The sequence below is a fragment of the Necator americanus genome, chromosome I (assembly GCF_031761385.1).
Source record: "Necator americanus strain Aroian chromosome I, whole genome shotgun sequence".
Classification (NCBI taxonomy): domain Eukaryota; kingdom Metazoa; phylum Nematoda; class Chromadorea; order Rhabditida; family Ancylostomatidae; genus Necator; species Necator americanus.
In genome coordinates, this window is record NC_087371.1 from 5653967 (window position 1) to 5667184 (window position 13218).

General features: G+C 44.2%; 2 protein-coding genes across 2 annotated transcripts; one reads left to right on the forward strand and one right to left on the reverse strand.

Moving 5' to 3' along the window:
* Positions 1 to 631: 631 nt before the first annotated feature.
* On the forward strand, positions 632 to 3472 carry RB195_004597 (uncharacterized protein; the record flags this gene model as incomplete). Its single annotated transcript, XM_064182516.1, has 1 exon — positions 632 to 3472. One exon carries the CDS (start codon positions 632 to 634, stop codon positions 3470 to 3472), a length of 2841 nt encoding a protein of 946 aa, XP_064033783.1.
* A 1335-nt stretch (positions 3473 to 4807) lies between these two features.
* RB195_004598 (uncharacterized protein) lies at positions 4808 to 12528 on the reverse strand (the record flags this gene model as incomplete). Its single annotated transcript, XM_064182517.1, has 10 exons — positions 4808 to 4903; positions 6787 to 6906; positions 7274 to 7339; positions 8414 to 8503; positions 8599 to 8686; positions 10122 to 10234; positions 10387 to 10500; positions 12082 to 12201; positions 12267 to 12377; positions 12436 to 12528. The coding sequence occupies 10 exons, from the start codon at positions 12526 to 12528 to the stop codon at positions 4808 to 4810; spliced, it is 1011 nt and encodes a 336-aa protein (XP_064033784.1).
* Positions 12529 to 13218: the final 690 nt, after the last annotated feature.

Below are 13218 nucleotides of genomic sequence, written 5' to 3' on the forward strand. Positions count from 1 at the left end.
ATCATTCTGTGATAACTAGTGAGGGAAATACCCATACTTCGAGTAATGCTTTCAAATAGTATCTACATTATTCTGTCATCGAAGGAGTGTTTGTAGCTGATGGTCGAATATTCTCCAAATGTAGAAATGACAAATGTAGAAATGACCACGGATCTCCCTCAGTAGAGGGATCACAGCCGGTTAGTCGCGAGGCTACGTGGCGCGTCCCCGGGTGGCGGATAGGGGGCTAATCGCGGACCAAAAGCGACCTTGCGCTTGCCCAGAGACGCAGGTGGATTCAGGGGATGGACTCCCTGTTTTCTGCTGAGCCAGGACTGACTCATGACATCCTTGTATCCCGCACGTCGGTCCGGCCAAAAGCCTGCAATCAAGTGACTGGGAGGTGCAAGGGAGGCGGTTTGGAGTCGCCTCCAACAAATAAGCTCCACATGTCCACACCGGGAGAACGAAAGTTCTCCCAGAAACTCATGGGACTAGAGGCTTGCAACCTGCCCATGGGTTTTAAAATTTTTAAGCAAAACACAGTAATAGAAAAGAGTCTCCTGATTCCGGAGGAAAGCCTGGTACGGTAGCGCCAGGTAGGACGGGGTTGCAGGAGTCATGTAGACTACCAAAACGGAAAAGGACTAGGATGGCGATCTGTACTTATAACGCACGTACGCTTGCATCGGAAGCGGCCATCGAAGATCTGATGATGCAAGCCAAGAAGATCAAGTACTACGTCATCGGACTGACCGAGACGAGACGACGTCACCCTCTCAACGCCGTATATGAAACTGGAGAAGAACTGTTCTTAGGAACATGCGACAGTAGAGGTGTTGGTGGAGTTGGCGTCCTCGTCAACACGAGTATGGCAAAGAACATCGACTCTTTTGAACAACTTACGACCCGAATCGGACGTCTGCGGATGAGAAGATGTGGCCCAATACCAGCTTTGACTATCTTCGTCGTTTACGCTCCAACATCAAGCTACGAAGAAGAAGAAGCCGAAGCTTTCTATATGGACCTGGAGAAGTTCTACCAAGAAGATCATGCCTTCTACAAGGTCATAGTTGGCGATTTCAACGCTAAGGTTGGCCCAAGAAGAACGCCGGAGGAACTTCACATCGGGACCCACGGCCTACAATGGAATGACCAGGGAGAGAGGCTCGCCGAGTTCATCATGACGACTAAGACCATCCATGGGAACTCGCAATTTCAGAAGCCCTCTTCTTTACGCTGGACGTGGGAGTCACCCGGTGGAGGGTACCGTAATGAAATAGACCACATCATCGTCAATAAAAGGTTCTGCCTGACGGACGTCGGTGTTGTACCAAAGTTCTATACGGGATCGGACCATCGCCTCCTCCGAGGAAGATTTTCCTTCACAAGGAGAGCAGAGAAAGCCGCCAAGTTCAGAGAGAGAAATCCCAGGACTACCATCAACTGGGATCTCTTCGCTACGCTGGCCGGCTTTTGGGAAGATTCTGCAATGGACAACATCGACGAGGAATATGACCGGCTTGTCGAACACCTTCACGACTGCGCGAAGAAGGCTGAGAGTTTTAAAACCACCAGGAGGCGCCTGTCTCTTGAAACTCTTGAGCTGATACGCCAGCGTGGAGCAGCACGAGCCGCAGGGAACCAAGAACTCACGTCCGAGCTCGCAAGGCTTTGCCGAGAGGCGATAAAGGAAGACCTTAAAGAGAGAAGAGCAGAAGTGCTGGCTGAAGCTGCAGAGGCGGGGAAAAGCATCCGCTATGCCCGTCGAGACTTCGCCAGTCGCAAGACGAGGATGACTGCTCTCCGGAACCCAAAGGGAACAGCCATTGCATCGAGAAGGGGGATGGAGAAAATCATCTACGACTTCTACTCTGATCTCTTCGACAGCCATGTCCACTTGCCTCCTCACCATCTGAGGGAAGATGGACAAGTCATTCCAGAGGTTCTCCCGTCCGAAATACGACATGCTATCATGTCGGTAAGAAATCGTACGGCACCCGGTCCCGACAGAATAAGACCAGAACACCTGAAGAGCCTTCCGCCAGTACTCATCAACACCCTGGCGAGGCTCTTTACACGTTATCTGTCGGAATGCAAGGTTCCTAAACAGTGGAAGACCAGCAAGACCGTGTTGTTGTATAAAAAAGGAGATCCACATGACATCGGCAACTATCGCCCAATCTGCCTACTGTCCGTCATCTACAAGCTCTTTACAAGAGTAATCCTTAATAGGATTGAAAAAGTCTTGGATGAAGGACAGCCATGCGAGCAAGCAGGGTTTCGAAAAGGATTCAGCACGATTGACCACATTCACACTGTTTCGAAACTCATCGAGGTATCACGAGAGTACAAGATGCCGCTCTGTCTCACCTTCATCGACTTAAAGAAGGCTTTCGACTCGGTTGAGACGGAAGCGGTCGTGGAAGCCTTGGACAACCAAGGCGTCCCTACTCAGTATATTAAGGTACTTCGAGAGTTGTACAGTAACTTCACGACCGGAATTTCGCCATTCTACAAGAACATCATCATTGACGTGAAGAGGGGGGTCCGACAGGGTGATACAATTTCACCCAAAATATTCACAGCCACCCTCGAGAACGCAATGCGAAAGTTGGAATGGGACGACATGGGAGTGAAGGTTGATGGTCGGCAGCTACACCATTTGCGCTTTGCTGATGACATCGTACTGGTAACACCTAGCATCAGCCAAGCGGAACGAATGCTGACCGAATTCGACGAAACATGTGGATGCATCGGTCTTCAGCTGAATCTACAAAAGACGATGTTCATGCGGAACGGATGGGTCTCGGATGCCCCATTCACGCTCAACGGAACGAACATATCCGAATGCACCAGCTACGTTTATCTGGGTCGGGAACTGAACATGATGAACGACCTGACCCCCGAGCTGGGCAGGAGGAGACGAGCGGCTTGGGGAGCGTACAAGAGCATCGAGGATGTAGTGAAGAAGACCAGGAACACCCGGCTCCGTGCTCACTTCTTCAACACCACCGTACTTCCTGCTTTGACCTATGCTTCGGAAACCTGGGCATTTCGCAAGCAGGAAGAAAACGCGGTGAGCGTCATTGAACGCGCAATTGAGAGAGTGATGCTAGGAGTATCCCGTTTCACGCAAGTGAGGGACGGGATTCGAAGTTCCCTCCTACGTCAGCGATCGAAGATTAAAGACGCCGCCGCGTTTGCCAAGGAAAGTAAAATAAGGTGGGCCGGACACGTGATGCGCTTTGATGACAACCGTTGGACCAGAGCCGTGAGCGACTGGGTTCCCCGCGATATTAAGCGCACTACAGGAAGACCGCCGACCCGATGGCCAGATTTCTTCACGAAGTCCTTGAAAGAAAAATATGATGCTCTTCGTGTCCCACGCGAAAGGAGGAACCACTGGGCTACTCTGGCACGCAATCGGGACAAATGGAAGAATTACTGGCGCCCGCTCGACCAGGTCGAAGATCAACGGGAGTCAAGGTGATCAAGGTGATCAAGGTAGAAATGACGCGTTTAGAAGGAAAACTCCGTGATCTTTAGCCTTAATTTATAATATAAAGAAGAGAAGGGAAGCTTTGTTTAAAAAAAAACACAAATCTAATTTTACAGAAAACACCACTACTATTAACTTTCATTGATCAGTGAAGGGGAGCGAAGCTGAAACCACCGAACGTCTGAAGTCCGGCTTTAGCCGGACATTCAGCCTGGTATTCATATAATAAACACATTCCACTGAACCACCGCCTTTGGTCTGTTCAATTAGGGTGATATAATCCCTAAGTCTCTAGTCACCCACTCACATAGTTTATTTCACGTAGTTAATATTGATTTCTTCTAAAAACAAATCAGCGTAATAACAATGTTTTCCAAAAAACCAATGAAAATCGCTGTTACCTTCGTTGGCTCGCATGTTTTCACCTTTCTTGAGTCCTCATCTACATATTCCTTCCTTTGTAACGCCACTTATTTAGAAACCAGATTTACTATGTTCTTGATAAGTTTGTTGTGATTGTGCAACTCGGCCCTTCTTTCGATACTGAGATTGATACAAAAGTTACTGACTATTTATTTATTTGTTCCATTTATTTATTATCCGGCTAATGTCCAGCTAAAGCCGGACTTCAGACTTTCTATGGTGTTCGATTCGCTCCCCTTCACTGATCAATGAAAATTAATAGTAGTACTTTCTGTGAAATTAGATTTGTGTTATTCAAACAACGCTTTCTTCCTTTTTTTAAATAACAAATAAATGCGAAAGATTACGTAGTGTTCTTTCTAAACGGGTCACTTCCAAACACTCCTTCGATACCAATATAATATAGACGCGAATTGAGAGCATTTCTCGAAGTATGAGTCTTCCTCGTTGAATACAACGTTTCACTTCAGATCATGTAAACTGTTGGCTACTATTTAAACAGCCAGTTTCATTCTTGTTTCCACTTTCTGAGGAAGGCATAATGCCAACCTGAGGCAAACATGCAACGAAACAGATACACGGAGGAGTCATAGAGGTGAAAAGCAACGCACACAGTAGCCACAGGTATGAAGCGGTTGCAACGTTCTTGTTGTTGCACTTATTTTAATTGTTTCGTGATTCAAGGAAGGGAGTGTTCGAAAAAAATTAATGAATATTTATTTGGTGTTTGACAGTTCATTAAACTTTCGTGAATAAGATTAAGATCTTTGTAATTATCCTCAGGTTTAGTAACAATCCTGAAATGAAAAGAATATGTGAAAAATGCTTTCGGTTCCCTGAAAGTGGTTGCAAATGGACATAAATCCCATAAGAACCCAGAAGGTTGAAAAGAAAAAACTCACGTTACATTTTGTATGACGCATTCTTCACATATCGCGGCCCCAGATAGGTAACCATCAAATCCCAGTCAGGTGGATCAGCATAATTTAAATTATATGCCTGAAATACATCTAGCGGCAGTTTTAATACAGTTGCGGTAGAGGAAATAGTTGACAGGGTGTTTTCCAGTGAGCTGATGTGTTATGAATATCTCTAAGGTTGTCACATAAGTGTTTTCTTATTGTTGATGACCTGGTATTTCTCGCAGATGTTCATGTGTGTTATGGTTTACCGAGTACGGGAAGTGCACCATTTGAGTTTTCACATCACTGCCACACATCAGTTTAGTTAATTAACAACCCAAGCAGTTTCGTCTTTGTCACACCCTACTTTTCTGCCAATTCTGGCTTGGAACGAAACGAAGCCCAGGTCAACGTAGTAGAAGCATACTAAAGAGGTGTCATCTCTCAAAAGAACTATGTAGAACATGATTCTTCAAATTCAAGACTTCTGACCATTTGCTGGATGATTTTGAGCGTAGGAGTTGTGGAGAGTGATATCGATTAGCTACAGGACGTTACAAAAGCGCACTCATATGCCACCACAAGGATATTAGCAAATGCGCCCGGTTTTCACCATTCCTCTGTTACACGCCCCAACAAACACTGGCAAAGTGTAGAAATCCGGTCATTGGGTAACTCACGAGCTATCGGCATTCTACCTTCCGAGAAGGAAGAACAAATGCTTACCTCTCTCTACAAAGGGGATTTATATTCTTGAAAACGTTTATCGTTAGAGATGAAACGTGAGTAATGTACGAAGAACCTGCGAGGAAGAGACGGTGGATGAGTTGACGAGCCCGACCCGGTCCCTAAGACTAAGTTCCATCCAATAGAGGTGCTTCTCTCTTGTTGGTGGTATGGAATACTGGAAGCTCCCTTCCGAAAAGCACGTTATTGACACCCTGACCTACGTTCTCTATTTGCAAACGCTGAAGCCATGGTCAAGCTTTTAATGGGATTTTCCCATCGGGAGTCGTAAAGGCAGGGGATCGTAAGGGAGTGTCCCCGTGTGTGCGTATGTGTGTGTGTGTGTGTGTGTGCTGGAAAAAGATTTGGCTCGCGATAAGTTATTCTGAGTTATTGAATCATACACGGCGCTAAGCGAGTAGGTGGCGTCATCTCATCTCGATCGCTACGATGTAGTCATCACTACGATGACTTTGTGCTTAATCTTCTTAGCTTACATCATCAGATCTTCAATGGTCGCTTCTGATGCAAGCGAACGTGTGTTGTAAGCACAGATCGTCATCTTTGTCCTTCTCCGTCTCAGTAGCCTACATGACTCCTGCAACCGCTTCTTTCTTGGTGCTACCGTACCAGGGTTTCCTCCGGAATCAGGAGACTCTTTTCTATTACCGTGTTGTGCATATAAACTTAAAACCCATGGACAAGTTGCAGGCCTTTGAGTTCTGGGAGAACATTGCGCCCTCTCGTAGTGAACAAGTGGGGCTTACCGGAGCCTGTTGGAGGCGATTTCAAACCGCCTCCCTTGCACATCTCAGTCACTTGATTGCAAGTTTTGACCTGACCAACGTCCGGGATACAAAAGTATTATGAGCCGATGCTCGCACAGCAAAAACAGGGAGTCCATCCGCTGAATCCACCTGCGCCTCAGAGTAGGCGCAGGGTCGCTTTTGGCCCTCGATCAGCCCCCTACCCGCCACCTAAGGAGCCACGTAGCCTCGCAACTAACCGGCTGTGATCTCTCTATTGAGGGAGTTCTATGGCAGTTGCAATTGAAAACAGATAACACATTTCCCTGCCATGTTTTATTATGTCATAACATAAAATATCATCACGAGCAGTTTTCATTTGTAGCTAAAGGCACCCTCTCATACTCGCTCTTCTTCGTCCCACTTCTATTTCATGATCAGAAAATAAGAATGAAAAAACGTTCTAATGTTATATTCTACTCTTCGTAACAATCTTGAAAAATCGTACTTGCATGGATGCTTCAAGTTGTGCTGCGATGTGGTCATAATCTGGTATGGAATTATATTGCAGTGTATCTAGATAGAGAATGATATTTGCCATATATTCTATTGGGGCACCTTGAAGTACCTGAATTAGCTGTGTATTAAGCGGAAGAAAACCGCCTAGATTGTAGATAAATATGCAAGTGTGTAAGAATGAAAGCACCTGAGAGCACACAAACAATGATAGAATCTGAGAAAAAGCATGGATTCATACGAGAAGATTATAAGATTTTGTCAGAAAGGTGGATAAGTCAGAAAAAGAAAGAAGGAAAGAGTCTCCGTTTTGAAAATTTCTAACTTTTGCACATGGTGCTGGAAAGGATACAGTGTTGAGTGCTTTTTCAGTTTGAACATAAGGTTTTTCAATGGGAATCACCCGCACACGTTGCCACTCTCAACCTTTCCCAGAGGAGAGTTTACTTCTGTACATCAGTAAATGCTTCAAAACCAACCCTTTCCAAAATCGGCCTTTCACGTATATCCATCTTCAGTTTTCTTACGATGTCCTTTTGAGCTCCCTGAAATCCACTGCACTTTGAAGGCAGAGCTGAATGGAAGGTGAAAGCCGTGAAATCTCTTATAATTGAAACATAAAGGGATTTTAGGAGATATCGGATAAGCTGTGCTCCATCCTTAAGAATTACCCTTAAATGTGAAAACAAACTCCCAGAAAAAAAACTACAAGATATTGGGATAAGGAAGCATCATTTTGATGCAGATCAGTTCTCCTCACGCATGTGTGTTTGTTTGTTTGTCTGTTCGTTTGTTTGTTTATTTACTTAAAACCGTATACACCGTATGAACAAACGTAAACATGTTCATGCGAATTTTGACTGGAGAGCAACCTTGATAAGATGCATAAGAGATAAATAAATAAATGAATAAGAGATGAAATGTTGTTGTTTTGTGCTTAGAAGCGTAGATACTCGTGTTTCACTGTAGTGAAAGAGGGGAAAGCGTACAAACCACATTCATTCAACGATTAAATCGCTGAATTGGGGTGACACGCAAACGTGGACTTCGAAGAGCCAACCAGAAAAGCGAAAATGCGTTATCGACCTTAAAGTCGGATCAGAACGCCTTAGCCTGATGTGGATGGGTTCAGTGGAGCCGGCGGTTGCAATCGGACCACCGCCGGTTCCACTCGGTCTCGAGAGATGAGTGGAGCTTCTACCGCAGCCGCTTACGCAACTGCAACACTCTTCTAACTCGCCTTGACTAACTTGACTCGCCTATGGGATAGGATACGTTGACAGGATGAGCAGTAGTGCCCGCTTCCTGCGTTGTAGTCATATAGGCGGATCAAAACGAGATGAAGCTCGGTGAAGGTGCGTAAGCAGTAGCTACTTTTACTTTCCCGAGGCGGTGCAAAGTTGCGGAGAGGTCAGGACTGAGGTAGGACCCCTGCTGGCACCACTCATCGCTGCAGATCGCAACGGTTCTACCTCGATTCCAACCGCTGGCTCCACTGGATCCCTTTGAGTGCGGTGCACTATTGTGCGTCGTTTTGCCCCGACAATATACAGTGCTCGTTACTAAATGAGTGATATGGATGAAGCCAATATTTTCCTTCCACTCTTTCAGAAACGTACCCTACAATGTCGCCATGGCAGTTGTCCTACCATCCACTCCACTACCATGTACCACCAAGACTCGACGTCATCTTTACGGCTCTGTTCCTTCTAAATTTTCTTTTTCTTTTCACTGGATGATAATAATTTCATTATTTCATTAATTTCGTTATATTTAAGCTTATCCCTAAGAAAAATCTAGTCACCAGCGCCAGAGCATCTATACTTGCATATCGTGTAGTTCCTCGAAATGCTGTTTTAACACGTTGATATCGCAAATCTTTTCCAGGACCTCTAAAATGAATTAATCTAGAGACTTGAGCTATAAGGGAATAATTTGTTATTATAGGTTTATCCAAATTTCTCCACATGCAATACATTTGCATGAATGCCTCATCTATTCACGAAAACAATTTCGTCTGTATCGGTTTGATACACCAAAAAACCTTTATTTTTATGCTCGCGCGTTATTATTCCTCAACAAGAACATTCATAAGTTCTGGAAGTTCGTTTTCTTCGAGAATGAAAAATTAGTGTGGCTTGCGCTGGTTGCTGAACTCCAGTGGTATATTTTTCCGCTTTGATGGAGCACCGAAATCCTCTATTCATAAGACTATTTACAGTGCACAGTGAGCTTACTACCAGAAAATAAAATTTGTCCAAAAACCGGTGGAAAGAGAATGAAAGTTTTGTCAGCTAGGTTGTGCTTAACTATCATGCTATGATAGTCAGGCAGTTTCGGAACGGTACGCCGGTGGCCAGAAAGCGGTAAAATAGAGTAAGCGGGTCTCATTTCGTCGAATTGGTGTGCCGATTTCGGAATGAGGTAGAATAGAGTGAGATGGATCCCACGGCGGCCGGCGGTGGTCCTCGGCGCAGAAATCACCGAGCAGTACTCTACAGTATGGATTTGCTGCGATGGCGAAAAAGTTGGAACGAGCGCTATTTATTTGTGCACGAGGACCGCGCAATAATTCCAGTCGGATTTGTCAGAAATAAATGAGACGTTGCTAACCATTTCATGTCGTCTCGTTTAAGTTTGTCACATCATTTTTCAAAAAATGGAAACACTTATGTTTTTAAGAAATGGAAACACTTGTGTAGACGGCTGCTCGAAAAGTAGCTAACAGTGTTCTGACGTAGAGCCTTTATCATTATCAGTATGATGATTAATTCATTGATTATTACGTAATTTCATACTAGCAAATCTTCCCATGTTAATTGCAGGAAAAAAAATAAGATGAGAGAAGCGAACACTTTAAATTTGTTCAGATTGGAGTCGTATCGTAGGAATATAGGTGTAAAAATCAATTTCTAACGACCCCTTAGCAGGAAACCAATGAGATTATTCATCACTGCCCAAGTTTCCACCACTCTAAAAAAGAAGGCGAAAATGGAGCGTTGTTGAGGAGCAGCACTACTTTTTTTCCAGTATCGGAAAGTTACTGAAGGAGTTTACGGAATGTCCCATTATTTCCAGTTTTTGTTGGTCAATGAAGGCGAGCGAAATAAGCGAGTGAAAGAGCAGCACTAAAAAGAGGGTTTTAGGTGAACGTGGTGATATAATAACCGATGCGAGTGATGAGATTCCATTGATCTGATCTCATCTTAGATCGGTTTTCATCTCGAACTGAACTCGAATTGATACTGATTGATTGATCCTTTTTGCAGACAAAAAAGTGGCAAAACGATAGTCATCGTTGACGACGACGGAGTGAAGCTGGCCAACCTGTAGCATCGTGCCAGTCCGAAATCGAGAATATAAATGGTGTGTTGGTCCCCATCTTCTTCTCGTCCTATTGCAAAGTTAGGTGGTTTAATATCTCGATGAATGTAGCCGCACTGCAAGAGAAGAATCTCAGATTCGTATACCTCAGGTTCCAAGAAACGAATAACTTAGTAAATAAAATCTAACAGCTTTGAGCATCTTTTATGCTCCTAATTATGTTTGAAAGTACATCTGAGGATGTTTTAAAAAAGCAGCTTTTTCTTACAAGGTGTAGATCTCGGATTCCTGCCAACGTCTGTTCAGCCGCACGTATAGATGTTACCAGTGAAAATTTGTGACAGGGAATTTCCACGCGTAGATCCCACAGGTTTTTACCAACCTATTCGGAATAACAACTTGAGTGTAACAGTGAATAACAGAATTAAATGAAATCATATCTGCAAATAATCATCATGCTATATAATAACGGACTCATTTTTGTACGTGTGTGTGTGTGTGTGTTCAGGGAAATTTCAGGAAGCTATGAGACGGATCCAACGACGTTAGATAGGTATGCCGGGGCCGAAAAGTGGTAAAATGAGGTGAGACGGGTGCCACGGCGTCAATTTGCGCGCCGGCGCTAGAAAGCGCAGAGAGGGATTCTATTGGACGGGGTTGGTGCCACGACATCAGAAATTGGAATCGACTGGAATTATTTTGCAGCAGAACCACTCAGTGATTACTAGCAGTTTTGACTTGTAGTAAATGAGACGTGTAAACTATTTTATGACCATGACAACTGCATGTATTCTAATGTGAGCCTCCGTATACTTACGCTTCCGAGGTTGCCTTCATCATGCAAGAAGTGTTATTCTTGAAATCTCTATTCATGATTGAAGGGAAGCGTAGCAATTACCAAAAGTCTCACATGCGGCCTTGGACGGACTTCAGAATGATTTAAATGCATGCGTTTAGACAAATATGTGACTCCCGGCAACAATAATCAGATCAAAACAATTTGAAATTAAGAATTGGTAAGGTGGGATCCTCGCCCATCCTTTGGAGCTAACGAGGGTCGCACCTTGCGCGCAACTTTTTATGAAAAATTGCACCCGATTGCAAATGGTTTCAGCCCTACTCTATGTCTGATGGGTAGTGGGTCCAGCTCCCCCGAACATCGTTCTTATCCGGGTTACAATTTGGTTCCCACGATGCTAAAAGAATACCCACTATGTATTCAGGAGACTACTGGTCTGTTTTCTTTTTTCGAGTTGTGTGGGAAGTTTTTTAAAGGCAGCATACCACGAATCTGGGGTGGTACGGATTTCAGGTGGAGTATCCGTATACGGGGTCGTAGATTATGGAGACCGGGGTGGCTCCGCTCATCTCTCCCTGAATCACTGCAAGCAGTCGGCCCCTGAATACTGTTTTGTACGATGCCTTCTATTGCAGCGTGCCACCCTTGCACGCGTACCGTCCCTTACCGCCTATCGGGGCAGTCCGAATTGATTTTTGACGAATCGCAGGGCGGAGGCGGAGCAAGTGGTAGAGCGTTGCAATAGATGGCGTCGTGCAAAACAGCATTCTGAAGGTGGCTCTTTGTAGTGATGCAGTGAGAGATGAGCGGAACTACCCCCTCCTCCATAATCTAAGGCCCCATATACGGATACTCCACCTGAAATCCGCACCACCTCAGAATCGTGGTATGCTGCCTTTAAACTGATTTTTGTGAATTACACCCTTGCCGTCGACTAGAGAGGTTTGACTTGCGCGAATGCAGTCCATGAGGCCTAACCTCCTTTTGCTTATGAGAACAAAACACACTGTCTCATTTAGCTGTCTCATTTTTCATACTTATTCGCTGAAGAAGGGTCGGTCTATTTCAAGAATTTCAGAATTCGAGAATCCATTTAATGAATGATGGAGTACTATATTTTAGCTACTTTTGAATATAGTCTTAGTCGAATGTTGAAATTCTCACCAACTTCATTACTATAAAATTGAACCGTCCTGATACTTTTCCGCGATCTTGAAGTGTGATGAAGTGCGGTGAATCCAGTTGATGAAGGCTATCGAACACCTTTGCTTCATGTTTTAAAATCTGATTGTGTAGAATTTTGTCCTCTCAGATGCACAGCAGTTATTGAAGCATCATGGATTCCTCACTTGGTTTTTCATCTTGAATGATTCGCATTTCATCGCTAACTCTTTGTTATCTTCAAGTCGACGAACACGAAAAACTGCACCAAAAGCTCCTTTACCAAGAGTTTCGAGAATCTATCATTAACAGGACAATATAAAGTACAAATTGAGAATCCGATCATGCATAAGATACCACGTATATGCCAGTCTTGCTCTGGATAGCGTCCTCGTTTTCCTTTGGCATATCCGCCATGACTTCGTTGAGCTGATTCTTTTCCAATGTCATAGCGCCTCCTTTTGTACAAAACCTAGAAATGAACTTCTCTCTGAGATGTGTTTATACATCTTTGGTTCTATATCAAATTTAACTTTGTTTTCATTGTATAGTGATATTGTACAGAGTCCGGCGCGAGAACCAAATGTTTTCGAAATAATAATAAAATCGTTAGTTTTTGCTCTGAACAAAATTTATTGACAAAACAAGATAGGTAAGAATATAGGGCAGGGTGTAGCGTGGTCGCTAAAAACACTGACTTGATCAATCGGGTGGCCCCGCAACTCATTGTATTGGCCAACATGAGTTCCAAAAAAACCACAACAATCACGAAATACAGTAAAATGCGCGGCACATCCTAAGCGGGATGATACCACAGTGACTTTATCCTTTTATCCTTTTACCTAATCCTTTTGACAGTACGATTTTGTTGTCAGCACATGTTTTTTACGCGGTTTCGGATTTGTTTGAATAAATAAATAAATAAATAAATAAATAAATAAATAAATAAATAAAGAGCAAGACCAAACGTCGTGCCCGGCACGACTTTCTCAGCCAGCTGAGACCTTTTACCAAGCGGCGCGCGAGAAACATTGCCAACGGCAATGTATTACGGTAGCGTTTCCGCGCTTTGCCGCAGTATTCAAGGGCTGGGTATATAAGGCCGCAGTATATAAGAGCCGAGCAGTCGGAATCCAGTTT